At 46.4% G+C, this 26,522-nt stretch overlaps 1 protein-coding gene across 1 annotated transcript in view; it reads right to left on the bottom strand.

The window, feature by feature from the left end:
- Window positions 1-26,522, bottom strand: part of LOC119437007 (high-affinity choline transporter 1-like) — a 74,009-nt gene that overhangs the window by 29,708 nt on the left and 17,779 nt on the right. The window contains exon 2 of the mRNA XM_049660180.1: window positions 1,872-2,118. Within this exon, the coding sequence (XP_049516137.1) occupies window positions 1,872-2,049 (178 nt within the window). The 5' untranslated portion in view covers window positions 2,050-2,118. The remainder of the gene's footprint in view (window positions 1-1,871; window positions 2,119-26,522) is intronic.

Raw genomic sequence — 26,522 nt, forward strand, 5'->3', positions numbered from 1 at the left:
TAAGATAGAGGCTATACCTAGAATTAAGTCGTCTGTAAAAATCGAAGAACTATTAGACGTCTTGCGGGGAATAGCTGTGTATTAATTCAAAGAATAAAATGCTTCTCCGAAAAAAAAAACGAGAAAGAAAAAGGATCCCGCGTACGGCTTTGTTCCTGGGCATACGACTTGATTTACAACCAGTTTTTGGCACGTAAAACCCCCAAATTTACAACCAGCCCGAGAATTAGTTTCAGCAATACACCATGTCCGAATCTTGAGAGTCAACAAGAAATGTACGCTTTACTTGGAAGGGTTGTTGGTACTGGCTAACTTGAAAACGGATTCATCGCAATTATAAGATAATCCATCTTAATATTTAAAAACAAATACATTGAAGGTGTTATTCCCAGTGGAGCCTTTTATTACATAATTCCATCTAATAGTCCTTCGAGCCAACCTTAAATAAAAACAATTTCATCATCATCGTTAGGTGTTTGAACTTCGCTAAGCAGCAATGAACCAGTGCGTTTGGTTGTGCGAGCTTCGTATGTACCGGACGCGCGGAGAGAAATGGCCACAGCTCATACATTCCACAATAGCTTTATCTCTGACAAAAAACTCACTATCTTTAAACATTTTTAATGATCAGCGTACAGAGGATGCAACTACCCTTTATCGCGTTGTTCTAGCAAACGTTCTTTCCCCTTTAAGTACGCTGCCTTAAGCTTTGAAAATCTGCGCATAGTATCATACAATTTGCACGTAGTTACCGCAACTCGTTTCTTGAAACAAGTGTTTGATTTCGGCTGGCAGTTTAGACGCAGATCGGTCACCTGCTAGAAAGTCAGTACAAATGTTTCAGTTAAAAGCTTTAGCTCGCACGTTTTTTTTTTTTTTTCACTTGCTCTTTAGACGGATCCGTTCAACGTGAGAAAGTGCGACAATTTAATCAGTGAGACAAATTCTGAATAATTACTACGAAAAATTATGAAAGAATATTACGCAGCTTGTAGATATTACGCGATGCTCATGAATCTTAGAAGGTACTTTTATCCATTCTAACACTCACTTTCGTTTTTTTTCTTTCGTGTACATCGCGAGTGGCTCATGACTGCAACTGGTAGGATTAATTATGCGGCCGAAGTAACCTAGCATTTGTGAACGTCGTGACTGGCAGACCTTGACTCGTAGTCGGCGAAGCGACCAACAAAACGGGATCCCGTCCGCGCGAGGTTGCACGAAAGCAGCGACCCTGCCTCTCACGGCATTTTCTTTCCTGCTTCCTCCAATCCAGCCCATGCAGAAAATTTCATCGCGACACCACCATCCACACGCGCTATCCAAGCGCCCATAGTAAAGCTAGATGCCCGCAGGATCACCGTTCTTCAAATTAACAAACTGGAGAAATAATTACGTGGCGCGCTGAAAACGTATGCTTATCCTGCATTTACGCAATACCAATCGAGTGTATATTTATCATGTGCATGATATGAAAGACAACTATCACAGTGTGCCGTATAACATGCTCCCGCGCCCCAACGCCAAGCTCAATGTAGAAGAAAATGTAGTTGAAAAACGGGTACTTGTGTTAAAGCAACTATCGGAGATTAAGGGGGGTGGTAGCCCCGTGTCTTATGCCAACGTGCGTGCGTGCGTTAGTGCTTGTAACCAGAAATGTTTTCGATGACAGGCAGAAAGCCACGAAAACACTGCCTGCAAAAATCGCCGGTCGCTTCTGCGTATTTCTCGTAGGGACATTCAGAAACAATTCCTACCGACAGTTTATGACAGCTGGAAACATAGGTTGGGCTACATTGTCATTCTGAGTACAGGCTCGATACAGTGTGTCTAATTCGCGGCGGCATTCGGCGCGCACACTCCCCCCGCACCTGTCATGGTGAAGATCCCGACGAAGACGCCTATGTTTCTCCCGGCTAGCATGACTTCGTCAGCGTCGCCGGGATCGTTGCCGGTCTTCTTGCTCTTGCGGCCGGCCCAGATGCCCACCGCTAGGATGATGATGTAGAATATCACCACGGACACCACGCCCGCAATGTTGATGGCCATGGCGCCTCGCTTGGTCGGCGGACCTCCGCACGTCGATCGTCGCTGTCTCAGGAATCGGCGGAGCTCGTGCTGCAGAGATAAAGAAAACCGACCGACTGAGCACGCACACTTATACGTGATGTGTTTTCATTAAACGTGCGCAAGCAGATGGCGCCCGTCGGAGATCGTGGGCAGTCCACTGCACTGACGTGTTAAAAAAGTTTAGTCTGCACAACCTATACCACAACCTGCGAGACATTTACGCATTTTATTTGCTAATTGTCGATTTTTCCAGTATTTCAACAATCGTAAACAATCTGCTGTTCTCGTATAATTAATAATTATTATGATGCCAAGCAGAGAGTATAAACTCTCTGCTTGGCATCAGTTTCCTATAGGTCTGAAATTTAATCTTTTATTTGTGTTTTATTTTCTTCAACAATATTTTGCTTTGTCCTATTATCGCTGCCTTTTCATTGTGCTTCTTGGTGACAGTTTACTGCTCTTCTCTTTATTTTGTATTTCCATTGCGTGTGTGTTTAATGAACAACTGGATTTTACTGTAGAAAAAAAGGATACTGTATTTGTGTTAATGAACTACCATTGTATTAGCTCCATAATCAGCAATCACTTCTGCATTATGTCATTTATGTAACCGGTTATAAGAAGTTCCAGATCAGCCTTGAGCTACGCGATCTCTTTCTGTATGTTTACATACAATGTAGTACGCGTTACCTCATTGCTATCAATAAACTTTATTACAAAAGCAAAAAGAAAGACAACTTGCGATACATTTCCGTGCAGTTAGGTGCGTTTCCGTGTGAAGTGTATCAGAAATGATGGTAAACTAGATAAATGCGCGAGGTACCTTAATACGGCACTCTTATAAACACTTCGTACAATGGCTTGTTAGCGAAGAGATTTTTCGTGCCGCGATTCAGGAGCGCAACACGGGCTAAGTGATATGGAATGCGAGTCTCAGGTACGGGTGTTGGAATTTTTGTCTCAAACCAGTGCGCTGCAATTAGAGTTTAAGACAGTTCATTGAAACATTTACAACGAGGTTGTTTCTGAGACTGGACGCGGTGGAGAATGACCCTTAAAAATGTCGACAAAATGTGCTGAGAATCATGTACTGAGTCGTGAAAAATTACCAAATTTGTGTTATTGCGCTTTAGAGCTTTATGGGGGTATTCAATGACGCGTCGTTTCAGAGTTATTTGCACGTATCAAGCTGAAAGGTGGCAGGAATAAAGAGTGCCTCAGGGTCAATGTACTGGAGAAATTTAGAAGTTGTGGGAGCTTGAGGAGCGGCTGTAGAAAAATATGAAACGTTTGCTAATTGAAGCTTGACTCGATGCTTCCTTGAGAATAAAACGTCTCTTGTTTGCGAAGTATAAAAATTAGACCTCCTAGTAAGAGAACGTGCGTTGAAATGAATAAGTTGGAGCAAAGTGTACGGTACATAGGTACTGCCGTAAGAAATTTCCGAAATGCCATCAGAGCCTTCAATACGTTTCTTCGAGCTGTCGGAGGAAATATTTTAATATTGTTGCTGTAAAGAAATTGCTCAAAATTTCCTCTTAAAACTTTACACACGGATACGGGAGACGCTCTAGCCTTAGGATCAATATTTTAGGTGTATGTTTATATTAACAAGTGTTTATTTAAGAGTGTTTACTGTTTGCTGTCGCCCATTCAACGTCGTCGGCTGTTGTGGCGCTTGGCGACAACAGCCACGCGGGCGGTGAGGACGTTGCACGAGCACTGAGTAATTAAAAGTTCCACAGGGACCAGGAACGCCTTTACGCTGGCAAAACGCTATGACAAGGAGCATGCCGAGCACGGCGACCTCTATGTCTGGAACTCTGCTTCGCCGAAATTATGGTTGTGGTTATGCAAGGTCGCACAAGTCTGCCGGAATTTCTTTCATTTTCAATGTAAAGAAATATACAGTGTACAAATAAAAAAAAAAGCCGGCAGATCCCACGCCCTGTGGGAATCTTTGTTATACGAAGCAGTGTGCGGGGAGCCTACCAAGTCAACGAAACGACCATGAGAGCACCAAGACGTAGGCGGCTGTTTCATGACCTACATGACACGCATGTCGTGACATTCATGTCATGACCTATGATTTATGTTCGTTATACACTCTTGTCATGCTATGCCAGTTTTGGTCACCCGCCGGGGTGGTTCAGTCAGCGAAGGCGTTGCGCTGCTGAGCACGAGATCGCGGGATCGAATCCCGGCCACGGCGGCCGCATTTCGATGGAGGCGAAATGCAAAAACGCCCGTGTGCTTGCGTTGTAGTGCACGTTAAAGAACCCCAGCTGGTCAAAATTATTCCGTAGCCCTCCACTACGGCGTGCCTCATAATCAGAACTGGTTTTGGCACGTAAACCCCCAGAAAGAACAGCAGGCCAGTTTTGGTACATACCAAGTTAACGAAACGACCATGAGAGCACCAAGACGTAGGCGACTAGATAGATAGATAGATAGATAGATAGATAGATAGATAGATAGATAGATAGATAGATAGATAGATAGATAGATAGATAGATAGATAGATAGATAGATAGATAGATAGATAGATAGATAGATAGATAGATAGATAGATAGATAGATAGATAGATAGATAGATAGATAGATAGATAGATAGATAGATAGATAGATAGATAGATAGATAGATAGATAGATAGATAGATAGATAGATAGATAGATAGATAGATAGATAGATAGATAGATAGATAGATATTTCTCAGAGTGGGAAATGTTCGCCAAGAAATGCTTCGCATTTAAAATAGCGCGAATCTTAAGTGTCCCTTCTTTAAATGCCAGTTACGCGTAGGAAAAACTGTGTACACGTTCGGCTGTGTGCACAAATGACACAGAAGAAGGCAAAGAAAAGGTAAAGCGTAGCCTTGATAATGTAAAAAATTGTATTTCAATGCTATTCTTTTCAGCGCTTCGTCAGTGGTACGAGCGGCGCTCCGCAGGTATTACTGGAATCGGCCGGCCATGAACCGATAGATGATCAGAAAGGAATCGAAAAAAAATATTGAATGAAGTGAAATCAAGCGTTGCATTATATATCCGGATGAAGTTGTACGCTCAAATAACATATAATAACAAATAATAGCTGGTGCAGAGAGTGCAGAGTACGCTGCCGTCACGCAAAGTTGTATCGCGTTCTGCTTATAGGACCAACCAGCAGGGCGCCGGAAGTCATAAAGCATTATTGTACTGCTCAGCATGTCTAAACAGATGGCAAGGTTTCGACAGTTCGATATGAATAACTGTAAAACGAGGAAGGAGCTACTTGGTATTCACATGACGACTTCATCATGTTTGGTAAAAGTGATCAGACTTGAATGTCACACACTACATCTCCTGTATTTCATGGAAGGTGGTTCTCTTAGCCTGACGCCAGTGGTAGAATCTCCTTGTTACGGACGGGACATTGTAGTGTTGTCTGCAATGTATTTTTAAGCTAGAAATACTAATTTATCTCGCATGTCTTCCTGTCTTGCTTCGTACTTCAAGTGTGGTCGGCCATGAACGTTTCCCTACACTTCAAAGGCATCAAGCTGAAACTATATATATATACACCGGGCCACATGCGTCGCAAAAGCCTCCCATAGGGCTCTGTATACTGTTGCGTTGAATTGTAGGGGTAGGCTGTTGATTAAGGCTTCAACAAATTCGAACGAAGGAAGGGAGAGAGGCGAGTCTCGACTCTCAAGCGAGAACTCTGCGGACACACGAGGCGCGCGGCCTGACTGCGTTCGAGAACGCTGCCCGAAACGTCACCACCAATTTTTCACGCGTGCGAAATCTGCAGCCACGGGTATTGCTTTTCGAAGGTTCGAAAGTTAAACATACCTGGGAATCGACGTCGCTGCTCGAACAACCGTATCACAACAAATTTTGTTTACAGACGTTTAAAACACGGGTAGCGAGAAATAAAAATGTTAAACTTTTAATGGGTAACGTGTCTCGCCGGCAGTCCTGGCAAAAAAGAAATTGAGACTTCTTCCACGTATCGTCCGACTTTTTGGGACGACGCTTGGAACTGCTTGGAACTGCTTAGAAATGGTAACGGAGTACCACTTGAAGGTGGGTCACACATGATCACTTAATATTAAGTGCATGAGGATTCACACTAGTGCTCCATGTGGCGAACGTGGCAAGTGAGCGAAAAGCACTTTGAGCGCGCTTTTCTGCTCCTTTTCAAAGTAGACGTATATAAGAAAGGGAAGCAACTGCACGGGTTTGTATATTTGTAATTTTGTTCCAAATCAAAAGCCTCTGTCTGACCACTTGCACAACGGAAAAGCAGGTTTGGGAAAGGTTTTCTTACAAGCATGCGTAAGGAAGCTTTGATTTGACCGCACTTTCCGCACTTTACTTCAGAGAGTGAAGCCAAATCGAAGACACCTTAGATCAAGTTTCACGATTTCTCATCGCACGTTATGGTAGCAAGACGACCTGCTATACGGACCACTGCATGACTAAAGTGCTCGCACAGATAAGGTAGTGCTAGACCCGCATGTGTACCCAGCATCCCAGTCGGCGTCACAGCACAATCGGGAACGCTTCGATCAATTTTCTCAAACCAAACCTCAAAAGGCTGCTCAGATTTATGCTCGCCGCGTGGAAGACGAGATAATTTATTAACGACCGGTTAGGGACTCCGAACGGTTGGGGACTCCGAAAGGAACTCCGAAATAATACATTTATACATAGACTTCACGTCAACGTCAGCGCACTTAAGAATCCCCGTTGAACAACTTGTGGTGCATGTTATCACGCATGTGTGTAATTACCGATTTCATGAAGACGGGATTCGCACAAGCTGTTCCGGGGGGTCCGCTTACGAAGTCGAAAGAGAAAGATCGTTGACGTACCGTAAATCATGACGTGGGGCCGTAAGGAGTTCTTCGTTATTCAGTATCGCCACGACAATGCTGCCTTCTGATGATGATGATGATCCGCTTTTATGGCTCATACCCATTAGGGGGATATGCCAAGAATCGGGAGGCAGGAGGTCGCTTAACAGAATTAATTAAAAAGAAAAACAAAAGGAGATACTAGAATAACCAGACTATTATGCGAGCGAGCAGTCAGACTAACTGAAGGGAAAATTTTAAAAGAGGTTGTAATCAAGGAGAGAATAAAGACATTTTTAAAAAAGAACTTGGAGAAACCAATTTCCGGGAAATGAATGCTGATCAGGTACGTAGGATAAAGCTACGATAATTAGCAGGGTAATAGTATTGTTTCATTTAAAAAATCAAACACTGCGTAACAAATGTCTCTGTGACTATAGCCTAGTGTCGAGGCCCCAAATGATAACATTACCGGCATACCGAATACTCCCGATGCAGCTTTCTGCTGCTCAATACATGCTACATAAAATTATTTTTCCAAGCATGAGAGAAGCCCGCGAATACACGCAATATGCCTCGAGCGGCCAGTCGCGGCAATTCTGCGTGTATTGAGCAACAGAAAGCTGAGTCGGGAGCTTTTCATGTTAATTGCTCTACAATTTTCGTATTGACACTTTTCATCTAATTAAAATATTTGAGAAGTTAATGAATTAATTGAGACTAACTATGTAATTAGACGTAATGTAAAAAAAAATAATCTGAGTATCTCCAAGCAACGGCAAACAACACAACTTTGGTTCTATCCAGCTACGTGGCATTTGCATATTTTTAAGGTTTGGTTCAAGTTACGTGGGACGCCCGGTGGAATCGTTTACGGTTCAACACGATACTTTTAAACCAGCGAAAGCTATATCCGCACGCCATACGCGTCCTTTTGAGCATTAAAAGCCGCGTGTCACTATAGAAACGATAGGAAAACACGGAAGGGCGTACCCATCAGGCATCTGCCATTGGTTGCGTGGCGAACGCTGGCGTGCGGCATCCGGGAATATCCATGCATACGCTTAAAGGCACGTGGCGGTGCTTTGGCTGTTGTCGAATGCATATATACTGAAGTCGATGAAGGCCATCGAAGCTCGTCTCGTCAGTTCCGTCGTTCATCTCGCGTCTCTCATACTTTTTTGTGGCTTTTACATCTTCTGCATACCCATACCAACGGGCCAAACTATATATACTCCTAACGCGCAGCTGAAACATGCGCCTACCGACGTTTTTTACTCACGGATACAGCGGAACGCGACTGTGATTAAGCGCGCTCGCAAAGTGACGCAGGTCGGCAATAAATGAAAACGAATGAAATCAGGTAGTAGTATAAACTTTAAGTCATATTTAAGATGGTAGCCAATAGCAGTACGAAATGAAGCACGGGACTTGTTTTGTCATTAACTCATTTTTGCGAAGGTTGTTTGAAGCTCTCAGCAATTTATATTCGACAAGCAACACTAGAATGACTGAAGGCCTACAAGAATTACGCTGGGATATACGAGAGTCGTTAGAGTGAAACCCGGATTTATCGTAATATGGGCATACACATACGCATTAGCGCCGTCTGTTTGGCATGCTTTGACGAGACACTTACCGACTATGAAGCCGTATTGCGCCTGATGTCGCTTCGCACCGGAAGTCACGTATTAATAATAACAGATGGTGGCAGAGCGTGTGAACGCATTTGTGGAACAAGGCATTGTAATTGAGTTTCTCGCCAACGATCGCCTAAATCCGACTGAACTTTACGCGATACTTTTAGCACAGCACGGTGACAAGGTTCGAAGCCGCAGCCCAATATTTGAGCTGCGTAAACGGTTTCTAGGCTACCGATCGTCGGTGGAAGACGATGCCGGACGGCACGGCTGGTCGGCAGTGAAACCTCGGCGACAATTTTTTGGCACGAGTGTAACATCTTTTATGCTGATTTACTCCCCACTGCAGAGACAGACAACAGCGAGTACTACTGTGAGGTTCTCCAACGTGCACTTTGTGCACGTTGGAGAAACGGACTGTCTTGATTACCCCGGGCGTTCTTTTCATCCATGACAATGTACACCAGAATACAGCGCACCACCCAATGTGCACATTGCGCGACCTCGATTGGGAGATACTGCCACATCCGCTATACAGTCGCCGCCTCGCTCGAAATGACTATCATTTGTTTGAACTACAGAAAGAGTGTATGAGACGCGAACACTTCCGCAGTGATGATGATATCAAGCAGGCTGTCAATTTATGGCAGCTACGCAAGAGAAATCTTTCTCTGCTGCTGCAGGCATTCATTAACTGCCAAAAAGATCGGATAAGTTCATCAGTTTCATGGGAAGGATTACCTAAAAGAATGAGGCCACTTACACGCGTTTAAATATGCTTCGTCTGCCTGAAAAAAATAAATAGTCCGAGTTTGACTCGTTCGCGTCTCATAGTTCCACGTTCGGACGACTATTACGTGTCCTCGAATCCAACAGATCGGTTATTAATAGAAGGACAGAGTGGAGAACCAAAATAACCAATCCCAAGAGCGCCAAATAAGTATTTAACATACAAAATAAATGTTTAACCAAGGCAAGGAGGTATCTGGAAAAAAGCAGGAAGCTGCAATTTCTGTGCAAGTTTCGAATCGCTGCTGCGAAAATCATAAGGAGTCCCCTGTTTGTTTGTTTTTGTTTTTTCTTTGGGGGGGGGGGGGGTTTAAGCTAGTAAACAAAGTTTACTAGCTTAAGCCTCACCAATTGGATACAAAACGCAGCCTGTAGGCAAAACCATACGGGAGCATGCGACACTCGGAGCTAAGACATACCACAACTGAAGACACGGACGCTGACCCCAGAGCGAACCGAACAGTTTCGGAAGAACAATCATTCCCTTCCGCTTCCCATCACGCCACATTGCATGTAGAGAGGTCGACGAGAGCACTGTCTAACACCAAGGCCCAGAAGCACGCAATCTAACCTGCAATCAAAGCGGCGAGAGGCCACAATTCGCACACAGATGTTCCGAATGACTGTCAAGAGGCCACAGACTCTGCACCGCCTACACAGGACATTCGCGGAGGTATAGACGCCCTCGGAACGGATCGAAAATTAGGCACGAGGACAGGCTGCCATCTCAGGAATAAGCAAGCAGAGAGTCTTACGGGATCGGTGAGGGAGTTCAGAAAGTCGCCAGGTTGTACAGCAATTCATTATTCAGCCATCTCGGTTAAATTGCTGCCTGCGCAGCCAAAGGAGGACGCAGGCGAGGATGAGGAGCGAGTCACCAGAAAATTAAAAGAGGGGCCATCGCTGTTCTCAGTTGGTGAAAATGAGAGAGAGTGAGAATAATTTAACCTTCGCGATGCGTGACTCACTGCGGCGCAAAACAACCTTATTTAGGAAGGCTAGTAACGCAGTCATACAAGGCCTTTCTGACAAGTGACCTCCTGGCAAGCCACGTTGACGTCAGCTTCCGTTCACCCATGCCTCTCTTTGGCAGGATGAGACCGTACGACTCCCAAGGAGCACGGACGCTAGCGTTGAGCACTATCTATCACATATCTCACGCTCATTCGAGCGGCTGATGTTTTAAAAATGAAACTTGCCTTCGTGTTCGCAAGCGCAAACACATCCCAGCTTTTACCCTCGCCTTGTCGCTCACATGTGCGCATGAGCGTTATTCTGGCAATGTTTAGTTCATTCACGGACGTTCGCGCATGCTTGCAAAGAGTATGTCGTGATCGTACCAAATTATTCGTTCAGAACACCGGAGCGCGAAATAAAGCGTGATCACGCTCTGACAAATCTTGCTCACCACGAAGTCTTCAGCCAACATTTCGCAACAGCAGCGCCATGAGCATAAATCGATGGCGTTCTAACTAGAACTTGCGATGCTAGAAGTGGCAAAGGCGGTAGTCACTGATGAAGAACAAAAACGAAAAAGAGCAACAAGTACACCTTGACACGAAGCTTCACCTACAGCAGTCTTGCCGGTGACTTCGCAAGGCCCACCTCGGAGCAATGTCTCTATCGACTATGTCTTAATGTATACGCAAGCCTTTTTTAGGTGCGAGTGCATTGCCGACAGGCTTGAAGTCGCTTCAATTTCAGCTTAAATGTGGAATTACATGTCTGCAAGGCTTAGCGCAACAGTATACCAACATTTTTAGTTCTTGTGCGTAAGACTTTTTTTTTATGAATACGGGTACATATCTAGTTACGCGACTACTTAGCGTCAAGCAGATTGGGCGTAGGGAGGAGTACTTCCCAAGTTTAACAGTTCAAAGCTCAATATATGTACGTTGCAAGGTCTATTTATTCTGTTCCTGGTATAGCGGGACCATGAGAAAGGGACGCTTTATTTGCAAATGTTGAAATAAACTAAGGTTGGGAAGCACAATAACCATAGCTGGTACCTGCTGACACAATATAAATAATCGTAAGCTTATCCTGACAGCAGTATCCTTGACTGAATAAGAAAACTATCGCTTTCTCAATGTCCCATACCTATCAGTTCTGCTCTCTCTGCCATCATTACCCACGTATCAAGACAAAAAGATAAAATATGACCAAAAATGCATGAATAGGCATACGTTAACAGTTGAAGCAGAAATGTGCCATTTAAACTTGAGGTGTCGCGAAGTCAAGGTACTCACTTAGAAATAAGCGAGAAGAATCAGGAGAACCGAGGGACTCGTTTCCCCTGATGTGAAGCGAACAGACAATGAATCCAAAGAAAGATAGGAGAAATAAAATCGTGCCTGTAATTAAAATGCTAAAAAGAAAGAGGGAAATGAAAGTGGAAGTAAAGATTACTCTCTGCCGGTGGTGGCCGAACCCGCATCTTCCGCAATGACGCAGTGCGATTCTCTAACAAATTGACCCAGAACACTGGCTGCTCCCCCCCCCCCCCCCCCTAGCCATCTTCTTTTTGGGTATTTGTGCAGGTGTACTAAACGAATCCCGGGAGCTTTAGCCATGGCGGTCCTCGCGACCATTGCGGTGGATGCGAACCATCCCTTAAGCCGCGGTCGGCACGCCAATCGAATCTCCTCGGAAATCGAGCCCCGCATGGCGCCAGGGTCTCCTCTCTCGTTGCTTAGTGAGGGTCTCGGCTCTGGTAGTCCTGAGCGATGATGTATAGCATACGATGGTCTATTGGCAAGCTGCTCGCTCCTGGTCTTACGTACCACGTGACGTCTACTGTTGAAAGAATGTTCCGCAGCAACCGCAGTGACTGTGACGGGCGCTCTTCCGCCCTTAATTCCAGGGATAGATTTAGTAAACAAATGCGAATGCTGAAGAAGGTGGTCGGGGGGACAGCCGCCACTGTATCAATCGACTGCTGCAGAATCGCACGGCGTCATGCGGAGGTTGTGGGTTCGTCTACCGCAGGCGGCAAGTTGTCCTTACTGCAACATTCGTTTCGCGTTTTCATTATTAATTCTATACTTTATTAGGGCACAGTTAGTATCCCTTTGTTGTCCTTGGTTTCTTTGTCAGATGCGATCATATGGTTTGCATTTCAAAATAAGATGCAGCAGGAATGTGAAACGGAAACCGGTATTGCGCTTAAATATTTTTCAGTTCAATTCTCACTTGCAAGTTAAATGCAAGTTTCACTTTTCTTCCTTGGTTCCTGATTGTGTATCATTCTCGCGAGAATTCGGCACAGCATGAGTTCGACGTGAAGGGCATTTCATCTGCCATCCTTTGACACCTTTGCTATCGTGGACAAATAAAGTCCCAGTGAGATAATCTAGATCTGAACAGCATAGCTAAAAGGGTCTCATTGAAGGAAGGGAAATACTAGTGCTTTCGATTTTTGGAGTTAGTTCCACTCTCTTTAGAGCCTAAGTACCTGGAAAGGGCGCAGACACCTATGGTCAATCCTTTGCATACGCTTTTTGTCTGTGCCCCTGGATATATCTGTAGTGTTCAATAAATTTGATTTGGTTAGATAACTTCGACATCCGCTACCCACTTCTATGTTGGCGGAAAATGAATTGTACCATGGCATATATATATATATATATATATATATATATATATATATATATATATATATATATATAATTGGAATTGTTCCTGGTCTCATTTTGTACGAAACTAGAACCATTCCTTTAAAAAATCTACTGAATATGATTACTATGAAGCAAAAGAAGTTGGGCAAAAAGGGGGCAAGATTCCACAGTTAGGGGTCCACACTGCGAAACCATGCATGATGTTCTTCACATCTGCAGAGACCGACCGCTGTGAGTCTTGGTCTGTTTGGTTGCGTTTCGTGGCTTGAGAATGTTTAGCATAGCGCGCTGGCAAATGCCCCACTTTGTCGCGCACAGCCTTTACGCATACAATGTAATTACCCTAGAGCCACCCCGCTGACCAGCAGTTCACGCGGGCGGGCTTCCTGCTTTTATTGACATTCAGCGGTCACTGCGTGTATGCGTTGTAAATCGCGTGCTTTCCGCTAAAGGGCACGTGCAGCAAACAACTCTAACGAGTCCGGGTTAATTGATTTTGCCGTTTAAGGCACACTGAACATTGCTCACTAAATGTGGTTGTTCTTCAGTCGGCACTAAGTACCGGCGCGAAGATATGTGCACTGAACCAGTTACGACAAATACCGACGACGATGATTAACTCCAGACAGATCCAAAAGCGGCAATAGTCAATATTACGGTTATTAGTTTAAAAAAAAGGGCTCGCACTCGCGGCACACCGTTGGCAAGTCCATTGCGGGGATGACATATGAGTGCAGCGTTCAGTATGAAGCTCCTTTTTCAGAATACAGTGACCCGCCGCGCTGCCTCAGTGGCTATGGAGTTGCGCTGCAAAGCACGTAGTCGCGGGTTCGATTACCGACCGCGACGGCCGCATTATTACGGGGCCGTCAGAATGCCGTAAGAACATTCGTGTACCTAAAGTTGCGTGCGCGATAAACAACACCAGGGGCGGTATTCTGTAAGAGTCTACCTAGTGGACTGTCCATTTCGGTTGTCGCTGATTGGCTGCTGCTTGACGTGCAGGAAGGAGACTGGCTGGCACCTTCCTGCACGTCAAGCAGCAGCCAATCGACAGCAGAAATGGACAGTCCACTAGGTAGACTCTTACAGAATACCACCCCAGGTGGAGAAAATGAATCCAGCGTCCTGTATACTAAGCGCCCCTTTAGCCCACTGTGCGGTGTCGGCTGTGGTTCCGAGTATAGCCTTCACTAACTCGTACAACTATGACATTGGGATGACTGACTCACGCAGGTGCGATAAGTGCAGATGTGAAGAGACCATTGATCCTCTCCTATGACACTGTTCGCGCTTCGACAAACACCGCCAGACTCTGCAGTGTGCCTTGAGCACTGGAAGATCGGCCTTCTACAGGAGCAAAGGTCTTGCGAGTCTGGCCTTACAGCTCATGAGTCCAGAACGCCACACGACCTCTTCGACAGTAGTACACGAAGGCGGCAAACTTAAGCGCCCGACTGTAGATACGCTGCAGCTTGCTCATTGCGCGTGAATATGCTAGGCTCAGCAGGTCCATGACGCCGCCAGGAAACTCAATCTCCCGGTTCCGTCGTGGGAGATGCCCACTCCATGAGAGCCCCAAAGCTCTCGTTGCCTGCAGAACCTTGATTAAAGTTGATTTCCTTCCTTCCTTCCTTCCTTCCTGTCTTTTCTCCGTCTCTTTCACTTCCCCCATCCCCCTCCCCACGTGTATAGGGTAGAAAATCGGACAGAGTCCAGTTAACCTGACAGCCTTTTCTTTCTTCCCTCTCTCTCTCTTTCGGGGTGTTAAACCCCACAATGTAATACAGTGTCATGCGGTAGAGCCTGCTGACCATCTCATAGCTGTGTTAAGCCGCGCAGCGAGGATACATGTTCTGTTCGGAAACGTGAACAGTCCTGCACACAGCGAAAAAAATCTTTGACGAAAGGTGGCTGAGCGCAGGGGAACACGAGAACAAAAGAAAGCACATTGGACGAAGGCTTTTGTCCTCGTGTTTCTCTGCGCTCAAACTCCTTTAGTCAAGATGTACCAACAAGCCCACATCGTGCACCCTTCTCGGGAAAAAATCTGCCATAACATCACGGAGAGCATGCGCTTCGGTTATATCGAACACACGTCTCCTTCTCGTTGTGTCGAAAATTGTACGTTTGTCGGCCAGCGGCGACACAGGCGTTAGTTTTTCAAGTTAGCTGGCGTTGAAAGTTCGTTTGTTAAGGGGGTAGGAGGGGGGGGGGGGGGGGGGGGTGCTGCCAGATTGTTAGTGAGACTCCGCGGCAGAAGATAAAACTTCGGCAGCAGCTCCGCAAGGCTGAAACCGCGAGAAACATTACCAATACAGCCGTGAACTACCATCGCACATCTCAAGTTTTTACTGAGCACCTAGAGTACGAGAAAAATTAAGCTTCTCGCGGCTTCTGTCTCTGTTATGTGGTCGATGATATTTACGTTTATCTTTTCAAATCTGGTAACGAATGCTCCAACACCAATGGGTGTCACTCGGTGCGGAGGTTCGGTAGTATAGTTTTAATTCTTGAAGTCTCGTGCAGACCTTGCTCGAGTAGATCGCGTGAAGAACGTTTTCATCTTTCAGCGGTGAGAGGCGGGTAGAGAGCACGAGGAGGAAAATCAATACAAAGATTATGCTCGAAAAAAAAAGAATTGAGCTAAAAAAGCATTACATTGTGTTACGAATTGATAAAAAAAGCAATGTACTAAATTGCAGACAAAGGTAACTGCGCGGATTGTAATTTCGCGCAAGCGTTTTCTGTCGAAAGTTTCGAAGTCGATGTGCCAGTATACAGACGCGTCGTCGTTCCACGAAATAGGGGCGCTGAAGCGCTTTCGTTGCTCAAAGACTCTAGTTGTTGAAACAGACTTCGTTTTTCACTTTCCTGAACCTCGGAGCGCAAGGCGTGCTACGTGAGCCCTGTAACAGCCCCCATCGACAGACGTCGTCACTCAAAGAATGACTTCGAAACATTTGAAATGGGACACGCATTGAGAACAAAAAATTAAAAATGAAAAAAAAAAAAGGCATCTTCACGGAATAAAGCCATGACGTCATGACGTGAGCGATGCTATAGATGTGAGCAACGAAGATAGGCGACGGCAAACACTTTTCTGGAGCTATTATTAAGGTATAGTAGTATCATGATATTTTCGAGTTGTATTTTTTTTTTTGCGCTAAAATGAAGGCACAAACTCTCTGAACCTTGGAAAAAATACTGACGTGTGCCAGAACGCTTAACATAATTTACTAAAATTTCTGTTTCTACGGCCTGCAGTTTAGGTTTCGATATACCCAGGACGAGAATCTGACATGGTGTCACGATATGCTGGCTCACTCCATTCCTATGAACGCTGCGTAGCACTCTTGTTTATTATTTATGTTTTTAATTATTAACGCACACCATCATAGCTAGCCGTATCGCTGGACGACGTACGTCAGAAAGTGTTTTTTTTTTTTTTTCGTGTCATTACGTCGCGATAACGTCGATGACGCCAGGTCCGGCATTTCGAAACGTCTTCAGTACCAGATTAAAACACCTGCGTTTCCAAACCATTGTACTCTCTACGCTTTGCGTGCGAGCTTTTTTTTTTTTTTTTTTTTTTTTCTTTTACAACTTCGAAAGTATGTGTCGGTACTCGTTGAAACGATAGTGCTACACTCGTGGGTCGAAATGGGCGAGCAAAAAGCGAGAACGGAAGCGAATGAAAATGAAGCAAACAGAGGAATTCCATGAAGGCTCGCCATTAGAAGAAAGGGCATACGTTGCGAAAAAGACGGAACGAAGGAAGGCGGGGAGCGATGTATGTAGGAGAGCGACGCGTCCCCTCCGCCTCTGCGACGGTGCTCGTTCAAGTATCTGTCGATAGCTGCTGCGAAAAATAGGTGAGAGACGGTGAAGCGTGCTCTGCAGTGCGATTCATCACTGAAACACTATCCTTTTGTACCGCGTGAGGCGCCCTTGCAGAAATGACGTAAATGGTGCCTTGATCTGCATCCGGTGCGTGCGTGATCAACGAACGTTTCGCGTTCGTTGATCACGTGCGAAATAGTCTCTCTCTCTCTCTCTCTTTTTCTTTTTTTTTTTTTTTTTGTTCTGCTCTTCGGTTGTCGATCGGTTAACGTCCTTACGTAAAACCTCGGCTATATGTGAGTGGTGGGCACCGGGTGAATTTTGAGCGTCTAGACGTTCTTTTTTTTTTTCTTTTTTTCGTTTTGCAGACGCCCGAATGTGGCCACCCCGGTGGGAAATCGAAACTGCGAAACCGTTCTCGTCAGCAAGATTTTATTTCTTATTCTTAAGCATTTGTAGATGGCGACATTAAAGTAATAACGTGGAGCTTCAGTACGAAAATTTTCCTTCGTAGAATCGAAAGTAACCACATCGGGGAAGTTTGTCGTAACGACATACGCTACTCGAAGAAATAAAGAAAGACAGAAAACTATCAGACATCAACCGCGAGTTATCAAGCGAGCGAGCGCCTGTAAAGCGTCAGCGATACGAACTATAGCGATTAGTGTCTGTTAACTCTGGCAATGTAAAAGTCAGTTATCGATATCGGTCACTTAGAAAGGTGTTCCAACCACACACGTATCATTCGGTTCAACGGAAAGAGCCCCCGCGTCGCACGGTCTCCCTACAGCCTTGACCCGGCCAATGAGATATGTAGGGCAGAGCCGCGGATGCCCGTGTTATCTGGTGCGGCGCGCGCGCTACGGGGCTGCCGGCGGAGGCCGGGACGCGGAGCATGCAGCGCTCGCCGACGACACCGAGAGCCGCCGGCCAGCGTGCGGGTCTCGGCGACGTCGTGGCTCAAAAGCAGGGGGGTTCCTTACTCGGCGTCAGGCGGCGAGGCGCGCCCCCGAGGGGAGCTTGATGAACGGTGTCCGTCCGCTAGCGGCGGTGCCCCACCGGCGTTGTCGTCGCGGACACGGCGGCGTGACTGTCTCGGCTACCAGGGGCCGGCGGTCGGGTGGGAATGGCGCCGGCAGCTGTCTCCCCAGCGCAGGCTAGTACGTTTCGATGGGAAGTTTCGGAGCCTGCAACGTGGCGCAATCATCTAACACACCCAGCGGAGTGGTTCCGAGACGTCTTAGGTATATTGTAGGATGGTGGGCTCCCCTCGGGTCGCTGGCTTCCCCGGACAGCAGCTCGCGGTGGCAAGGTGCCGTCGTCGTGGTCCCCGCGGCCTCCCTTCGCGGGCGCCGGGATTCGATCCATGCGGTCGGCCGTCGCCATTGGCCCGGACGCATCGATCGCGCCGACGAAAACGGGCCCGGGGCCAATGGCGGCCGCCGGACGTCACCGCTGACGTCGTTGCCCTCCGAGTGGCTTTTCTCTTTGTACCGCGCTTCTTGGCGGCAAAAAAGAAGCGTGTTTCTTGGGGGCGAGCCGGCTCTTCGCTCGTTTCTCCGTCGAGCGCACGATTTTCTTCTTCCCGCAAAGAGAAGGAAAGTGGGACGGTTTTGTTTCTCTGCTTCAAAGTCGCCCCCCCGTTTTATGCCTGCGCCGAATCCGGCCGCCCACGCGCTGCGGGGATAGGGGGGGACGCCGCTACGAACGTGGAAGACGGGGCTCCAGTTTCGCAATCGACCCTTTGTTCCCGTCAAGTTTCCCGTTGGCTGCCCCGCGACCTTCACGTGGGACTCGGCGTCCGAATCGTCTTCTGCAGGGAAGCGCCGCTCTGCAGCCTCAGCTCGGCCGTGTGCTCCAAAAATGAAGAAATCCACGTCATCACTAAAAACGGAGAAAGAGGAACGGAGCGCACGCAAGCCGAAAAGCAAGGAGGTATCTCCGTATTCCTCGTGACCGTCTGAGCTTGCCGAAATCGGAATTCGTTACCCTGTTCCTCCGTTTTACCTTCGCCCGTTCACAGGTTCATCCGCACGCCATGAAGCTTAATCGATTATGAAAACAATATGAAAGATTGAACAAGACATTTTCAAACCCCCAGTACATGTCGATGAAACTTTATATTTTGCTACCGTATGAGGCAATCACATATATTTGACAAAATATTAAGTGTTATGAAGAATAAAAAATAAAAAAAGAAATTGAACACGTTCCGCTCACCTTTTAGAAGCAGCATTTTGCGAGTAACTGTTGTGGGCGAGTTTCTCGAGAGCGAAGCAACAAGCAGTCATGCGCGTAGGTGAAACGATGGCATCAAACTTCTCGAATTTGAAAAAAAAAAAAGAAAAACAACATCACGCGGCGTCGCTGTTCAATCAAAATCGCTTGACAAAAATCTAGATTCGGTTCATGCGTTCAGCATTTAAAAGTGTTGCACGCCTCCGGACAATTTAAACGTGGTGTAGTACCGAGGTCGCCTTGTTGGCTGTCAGACCGGTCTAGCCTGTTTCTGAGGCAAAGCATTACAGCCTCCGCGGCATAGCTCGTCCCCGCCTCGTCCTGGGAATTTCCCTCTTACGGGAAAACACATTTTCTTCCTCCACTAACGTAATAAACCTGCTACTGATGTGGCAAGTGCAATCATCAACTTGTTCTACTTCATCATCATAACCATTCTATCTATTTTAAGCTAATTTGCATTGCAGGTCAAAGGTCTTTCTCTAAGACCTGTTCCTTCTGACCTGCGTGAATTGAATCCACTTTGATTAAATAGAATTTTCTAGTCTCATCACTTCATCCTTCAGGTTTTATCCATTCTATATGTAGTGTGGTTTGACAATGAATTTGAGAACGGCAAAATGAAATTTTTTCTTCAAAGTTCATTTTAAATGGGCATGTCTCGAGTACTGAACGGCTTCAATCCCGCAACTGGAACGTGGGCCCTAAAGTAATTATATAAAAGTTCATCAGTGAAACTTTGACAATTAGCTAATTGCCGTTTGAGATTTCTTCTGCACGCATAGCTCGCCTCTATAAGTAATCCAGTTGAAGTGGCACAATTGCTACTGCTACGGGTGAGAGAGAGAGAGAGAAACTTTAATGAATAAAGTGAAACTTTAGGTCCCGTGGTTGGGGCCCCTAGTCCAGGGCTCCACTGGCACGAGCGGTTCGCTGGGCTTGGTCCAGGAGAGCCAGTTGGCTGTCCTGGTCCTCGTCCGCAAGCCGCGCCTCCCACTGCCTGTTAAAATCTTGTGTTTTTAGTAGTGTGGAGTTTATATGTTTTGGTCTGTTTGGGCATATCCACGGGCATTCGTCAGTGTATCGTGCTTGGTGAATACGGCTAAGTGTATGTAGGTTTGGGTATGTGTGTGTTTGAAGTCGGCGCCAATTCCTCGCCTGTTGACTGTTTAACTTAGGATGAGGGCGTCCATATTGCCTCCGCTCCTGTCTTTGGTGTTCGAGGATGTCGCGCGGTGTAGAAGGAGGCTCGTCACTGGGTCGGTCCGCAGCTCGGATGCTTAGTACGCGAGCTAGCCGGTCCGCCCTTGTGTTGCCCTCCATGCCCTCGTGTGCGGGGCACCAAGTGAGGTTGTGGAATCCGGTAATTTGACTCCCTAGAATTTTTAGTACTAAGCGCGGCGCCGTCCCGGAGAGATACAGGCGGCAGGCGGTTTGTGAGTCCGTGAGTATGGCAGCAGATACGTCCCTATTCTCCGCGTCCCTAATTGCAAGTGCAATCGCTGCGGCTTCTGCTGTGCTGGTAGATTTTGCCTTGACCGATGCAGCTATCACACGATTTTGGTTCGTGGCTACCACCGTATACTTGTCCCTGTCCGTTTGACTCGCGTCTGTGTAGTACACGTCTGGTTGTCCTCTAAATCTCTGGTGCAAGGTTCTCGCTCGGGCCTTCCGGCGCCCTACATGATATCTCGGGCTCATATTCTTCGGAAGTGGGGACACTATTATGTGCTGCCTGACTTCCTGGGTCATCTGCACTGTCTCTTCTGCACTGAACTGGGGGCGGAGGGCAAAGCCCAGTTTGGTTAATATGGCCCGACCCTGCGTTGATGCGCACAGCCGTTCCTTTGCGCGATGAGGGTGGCCGTCGCATATTCCTCGAAGGTATTGTGGATCCCTAATTTGTCGAAACGTTCTGTACTGGTATTTTCTGGGAGTCCTAGAGCAGCTTTAAATGCCCGCCGAATGATCACTTCAAGCTGTTTGAGCTCCTGCTTGGTAATGCTTTGGAAGGGGAGTGCATACGTTATCCTACTGATGACAAAGGCGTGTACCAGTCGAATCGTTTCTTCTTCCGAGAAGCCCTCGCGGGTACGCGTAACCCTACGGATCATTTTGGCTACGTTATGTGTAGTACCTTTGAGGAGGCGGAGCGTGTGCGCTACTCCGGCCGTTTGTTGGATCCATAATCCCAGGACGCGGAGTTTATCCACCTCTCTTACACGCCCCCCGTCCAAGAAAAGTTCGAAACTCGGACGATTTTCTCGTCTCGCGTACTTCGCTCTTATACGAATAAATTCGTATTGCTACGGGTGAGTTGTTTTAAAATCTGTTTCGAATAAACAAAATATGGTGTACGCATGTCACAACCTACAACGTTCGCGGAGCTGCATATGCTTGAAGTATGTAGGGCATAATTCGTTTTATCTGGTTCAGTTTTACCAAGACTCCTTCCACCAGGTTCTTAAGACGTGTCCTTCTCGGCTCAAAGCAACGCTTACTTCTCTCCCGTCTTTCGCCACCTCTCATTGCAGCTATAACTTTGGAGGGGAGTACATCCCTAGCAATTTTTTTGCCACTTCACTTCTCTTTCTCTGTGACCATGTCCCTTCTGGTCTGGCAAAAGAGGAGGCTCATGACGCGAGCGCGAAGCTCGAATCCGGTATGTGTAACGCAATCCCTTGCGTCAAGTCTATTTTGCTCGTCTGCGACCAATCGCTTGAGTCAGCGACGAGTGGGTGTGCTATAACTTTTACGCTTTGCCACCGGGAGCGCCTAAACGTTTAGCTTTATGCCGTCGTTAGTCATTACAAGCACGACGGGGAACCTAAACAGAACTAAAACCGCATTCGGTGCTGCTGCTGCAAACGCCTCGAGTTAATTGAGGTTCGGCGAAAACATCACGGTGGGGAGCAATAACTTTTTGACGACAGCATCATTATTTGTTTGTTGTGTGTTCAGCTACTAATTTGAGACATTTCGTAACGCTGTTCCACGTGCACGACTTTCGCCGGACGTCGACGACGACAAACAAAACGTTACTGCACTGTGTGTAGGGGCACGGGAACGCTTTTCCCGCGCTTTTTACGGTGTCTAAACGCGTACGCCCTTTCTCTGAATACAACCGAACCTCTCGTGCATGAAAACTGTTACTTTCACTAAACGCTACCGCTTCCCTAAAGACCGACGAACAAGCGAATATTCTACCAAGGGCAGAAGAAGTGAAGTCCCAATCCGATCAAATAACGTCTCGCTAAATCCGGTATTCTTTTTGTGCCGGTCTAACAGAAAGAAATATATATATACATATAAAAGCACCCAATGTCCTTCCTATGCTTCTTGAGTTGCCTTCTCTAAGTAAATAAATAAACCCGTCGCTCTATTCGCCGAACTCGGGAATAGGCTTCTGCTATCATAACAAGTTCGATCGGCATCGGTCGTGCTTACTTACAGCGTGAAAGGATCCCTTAGCTACAGTTTCGCCGCAGTAACCACTGACCACTGTTGTTGGACCTCATTCCAAACCATGTTTGTGCTCGCAGGCTTCGCTCAGGTACGATGCAGCGAGCAGAAGAAGCAGATTTTGAGCGTATATATATAGATCGTTGCCGAAAGTTGCTTTTCACATTAGGGACCAAACTTAAGCGACTGATGTTTTTAGAATATTTCTTTTATTTTTTTTCTGACACAGAACCCCACACACCGTGCCTTGTTATCTTTGTCCGAGGAAATAGTTATCGTGTTGGCTCAGTGTTTCGTCTTTTTTTTTTTTTTTTTTGCAATGCGGCGCTCGGCTGCAGTATCGGATATCTTGATATGGATAGCGATAGCTTGATGGTGGTCTTCTCTTATCTCATATACCAGCTGCTCATGAGTCCTGTGATAAATGGCAAAATGCAGACTCTGAAGTGATGCCTTAGAATCACAAAAGATGACCCATTTCTGAGGTGTCTCTTGCAGAAGGTATTGTACAGCAGAACGCAGGGCAACAAGCTCTGCCGCCGTTGATGTTGTCACGTTGTGTGTGTCTTTAGAGAAAGTAAATAAATAAATAGATCTGTTGTTCAAGGCACACATTAATTCACCTGCCTCGGTAGCTCAATGGTTATGGCGTTGCGGTGCTGAGCACGAGGTTACGGGCTCGCTTACGGCTGTGGCGGCCGTCTCCCGACGGGGGCGGAATGCAAAAACGCTCGCGCACCGTGCATTGGGAGCAAGTTAAACAACACGAGGTGGTCAAAATTAATCCTGACTCCCCCCACTAAGGCGTGCCTAATAACCAACTGGTGGGTTTGGCACGCACCATTTCAGAATTTAATTTAACATATCAATTGTTTTTTTTTTTTTTGAGCAACGTTAATAAAACTATGGCATACCCAGGAATTTTGAACATTGCCCCTTCACATCATTTTGTGGAACTTCACGGCAATCCACAAGCGTAACTGAATGGACAATATTTAATATATATATATATATATATATATTTCAAAATATCGGCCGAGGATCAACAAGTTTCAACTGACCGCGTCCAGAGGGTAGTCCTTTCTAACAACATATGCATTTATGGCACTTAGTCGGAACATTGGTGGTGCGTTAATGCAGTGTTTTGGTCAAGGATGGGCGGTGAAGTCAAACGACTGGAGCAAATCGTTTTGCACCCTCCCGGCAAAGGGAAAACTAGGGCTATTTTTTTTTTCTTCCTACGCTTCGTGCCGTGCAGACTCGTGTAGACGAGTGTAGTGCCGGGCAGAGGCTATGACATCGTGTGCATCTCGAGGAGCGGAGCGAAGTGTAGCTGACGCTGGGGTCTGGAGCATACCGCTGTGCATATATATATATATATATATATATATATATATATATATATATATATATGAACGAGAAGAAAGGGAACCGAGGGGACCGACTTTAATTAATCATATCATTAGAAGCCAACAAACAATGACACCAAGGACAACATAGGGGAAATTACTTGTACGTACTAATTGAATTCGTAAATTTTTTTATTTCTTTAATTCAATTTATATATATACAGGGTGTCCCATCTATTACGCAGCACGATTTTAAAAAGGAGGAACGGCGTTACGCGAAGCAAACCTTGTGCGTATTGTTTCCAGTGCAGTGGAGTAGCCACCAGTAATTTTTTCGTTACTGAGATTTAATTAGCGAATTGTAATTAGTTATCTAACTTGAGAAGTACTGTCCTTATTGTCAAAGTGTCAATGAGAAAATTGTAGAGCAGCATCACAACACACACACACACAACACACACACACACAGTGTGTGTGTGTGTGTGTGTGTGTGTGTGTGTGTGTGCGTGTGTGCGTGCGTGTGTGTGTGTGTGTGTGTGTGTGTGTGTGTGTGTGTGTGTGTGTGTGTGTGTGTGTGTGTGTGTGTGTGTGTGTGTGTGTGTGTGTGTGTGTGTGTGTGTGTGTGTGTGTGTGTGTGTGTGTGTGTGTGTGTGTGTGTGTGTGTGTGTGTGTGTGTGTGTGTGTGTGTGTGTGTGTGTGTACGCGCTTTTCTAAGCTGTCCCATCCCCTCTCTCCCTCCCCCACGTGACCGGCTTCCCAAACTTCGCACGGATACACTTTCCTCCCCTTTGACACTTCTAATGGTAAGCATTCAACGAAAAAACAGAGGGATGATAAAAAGAATGACGAGGTAGCGAGAGTGAACACACTCCGCAGACGAATAAGCGCTAACAGTCACAAGCATTCGTACACGCAGTGCATTCGTTTTCAAGAAGCACAGTTGGTCTTTTCTGGCCTTGTGCATCCAATAGTGCTCCCTAGTTCATCCAATAAGAAACAAATATGGATTGGTAAGCGGGACACCGAGCCGCCACCGGGGCCTAAGGAGTTTCTTCACACCTAGGTTGTCCAGGCGTGGTTTGAAGCTTGTGGACTCCTTCCTCACGTAGTGCGACGAAGTCCCTCATTGTGTAAAAGAAGGCAATTTCGGAGTTTCGACGCGAGTGAAAAGGAGATTTTTGGCTTGTGGTACTCACCATGTAAAGATGCGCTTTGGAGGTGCTCGGTTTGGCAGCAAGGCTGGCACTTCGTTCGTCTGTCCACGTCTCCACGCTTTTAAATGCAGTTGCGGTGATAAATTATTGGAGATAAAAAGACTATCTCACTATTTGCTGAGGAAAATGTTGACCGCGTGTGCATAAAGTTGAACCGTGAAGTTCCGAGGAGTCTCGCGTGAGTCATTGCGGATATGGGTATACAGGTGTACTGCATTCAAACTGCACTATTGTAATAGGTCTCGGTTTCCACTTATCTCCTAGGCACAATGGTAAGGCGTATACATGCAAGAGACTAGAAGATATCTTGACAGCAACCCCTGGTCCATGGATCATTACAGGAGATTTTAACGCTCACCACCCTATTTAGGGTAGCTCCAAAATTAACGCAACCGGCCGACGACTGGCTTCATTTGCATCTGACCATGAACTGTCCTTGCTTAATGATGGGAGCCCTACCTTTCTACGAGGCTCATCATACAGCAGATGTTTAGACTTGGCATTTGTGTCACGTCGCTTTGCTACTCGTGTGAAGTGGTTTTTAGACATTGAGACGCATGGAAGTGATCATATCCCCAGTTACCTTAAGATCAAAGGTTTGGCCAGCTGCCATTCGCCAAACACAATCCAGCGTATTGACTGGTCTACATTCGAAACCAGCATGGAAGAAGCTTGTTGCAAAGGTCTCCCTTGTGGCCTTCAGCAAGCGATCAAAGAAGCAACGCAGAATGCGATGTGCACACTGACATGCACTTCTATGTTCTCAAAATTCGACGTGGAATTGGAGCGACTCCGTGCGATTCGTCGGCGTGCTGAACGAAGATACCGACGCACAAAGTCCATCCATGATCTAAGAATAGCCAGACGTACGCAAAAGAAGATCCAGCGTCGAATGCACAAATTGGAGTGTCAACGGTGGGCAAAATTTTGTGAATCCCTAGACCCCCGAAAATCTCTTTCTCATATATGGAGAACCGTGCGAGGCCTACGTACATTTCCCGAACAACGCGTGCCATTCAAAGCCCTGGCGTTTTTCCAACGTCGAGAGAACATTGAGGTTGCAGAAGATTTTTGCAGGAAGATTGCAGGCCAATCAACGTACACAGGCGCCCTTGGTACTACTAGCACCATGCCCCATCCACGGGATTCACGCATGGACCTTCCTTTCACCACCGAGGAGCTTGATGCGGCTCTTGCTTTGTGTAGTCGGTCGTCGACTCCTGGACCAGATGGCATATCGTACCGCATCTTGTGCCACCTGGGTGAGAGAGCACGAAATGCGTTGCTGGATATATTCAATGAATCCTGGCGAGATGAAAACGTTCCTCAGGAATGGAAGACAAGCCGTCTGGTGCCACTCCTCAAACATGGCAAGTCACCACTAGAGCTCACGTCATACCGCCCAATCGCACTGGTAATTTGCGTAGGGAAGGTGATGGAACGCATGATCCTT

This window comes from Dermacentor silvarum, chromosome 1 (assembly GCF_013339745.2).
Source record: "Dermacentor silvarum isolate Dsil-2018 chromosome 1, BIME_Dsil_1.4, whole genome shotgun sequence".
Lineage (NCBI taxonomy): Eukaryota > Metazoa > Arthropoda > Arachnida > Ixodida > Ixodidae > Dermacentor > Dermacentor silvarum.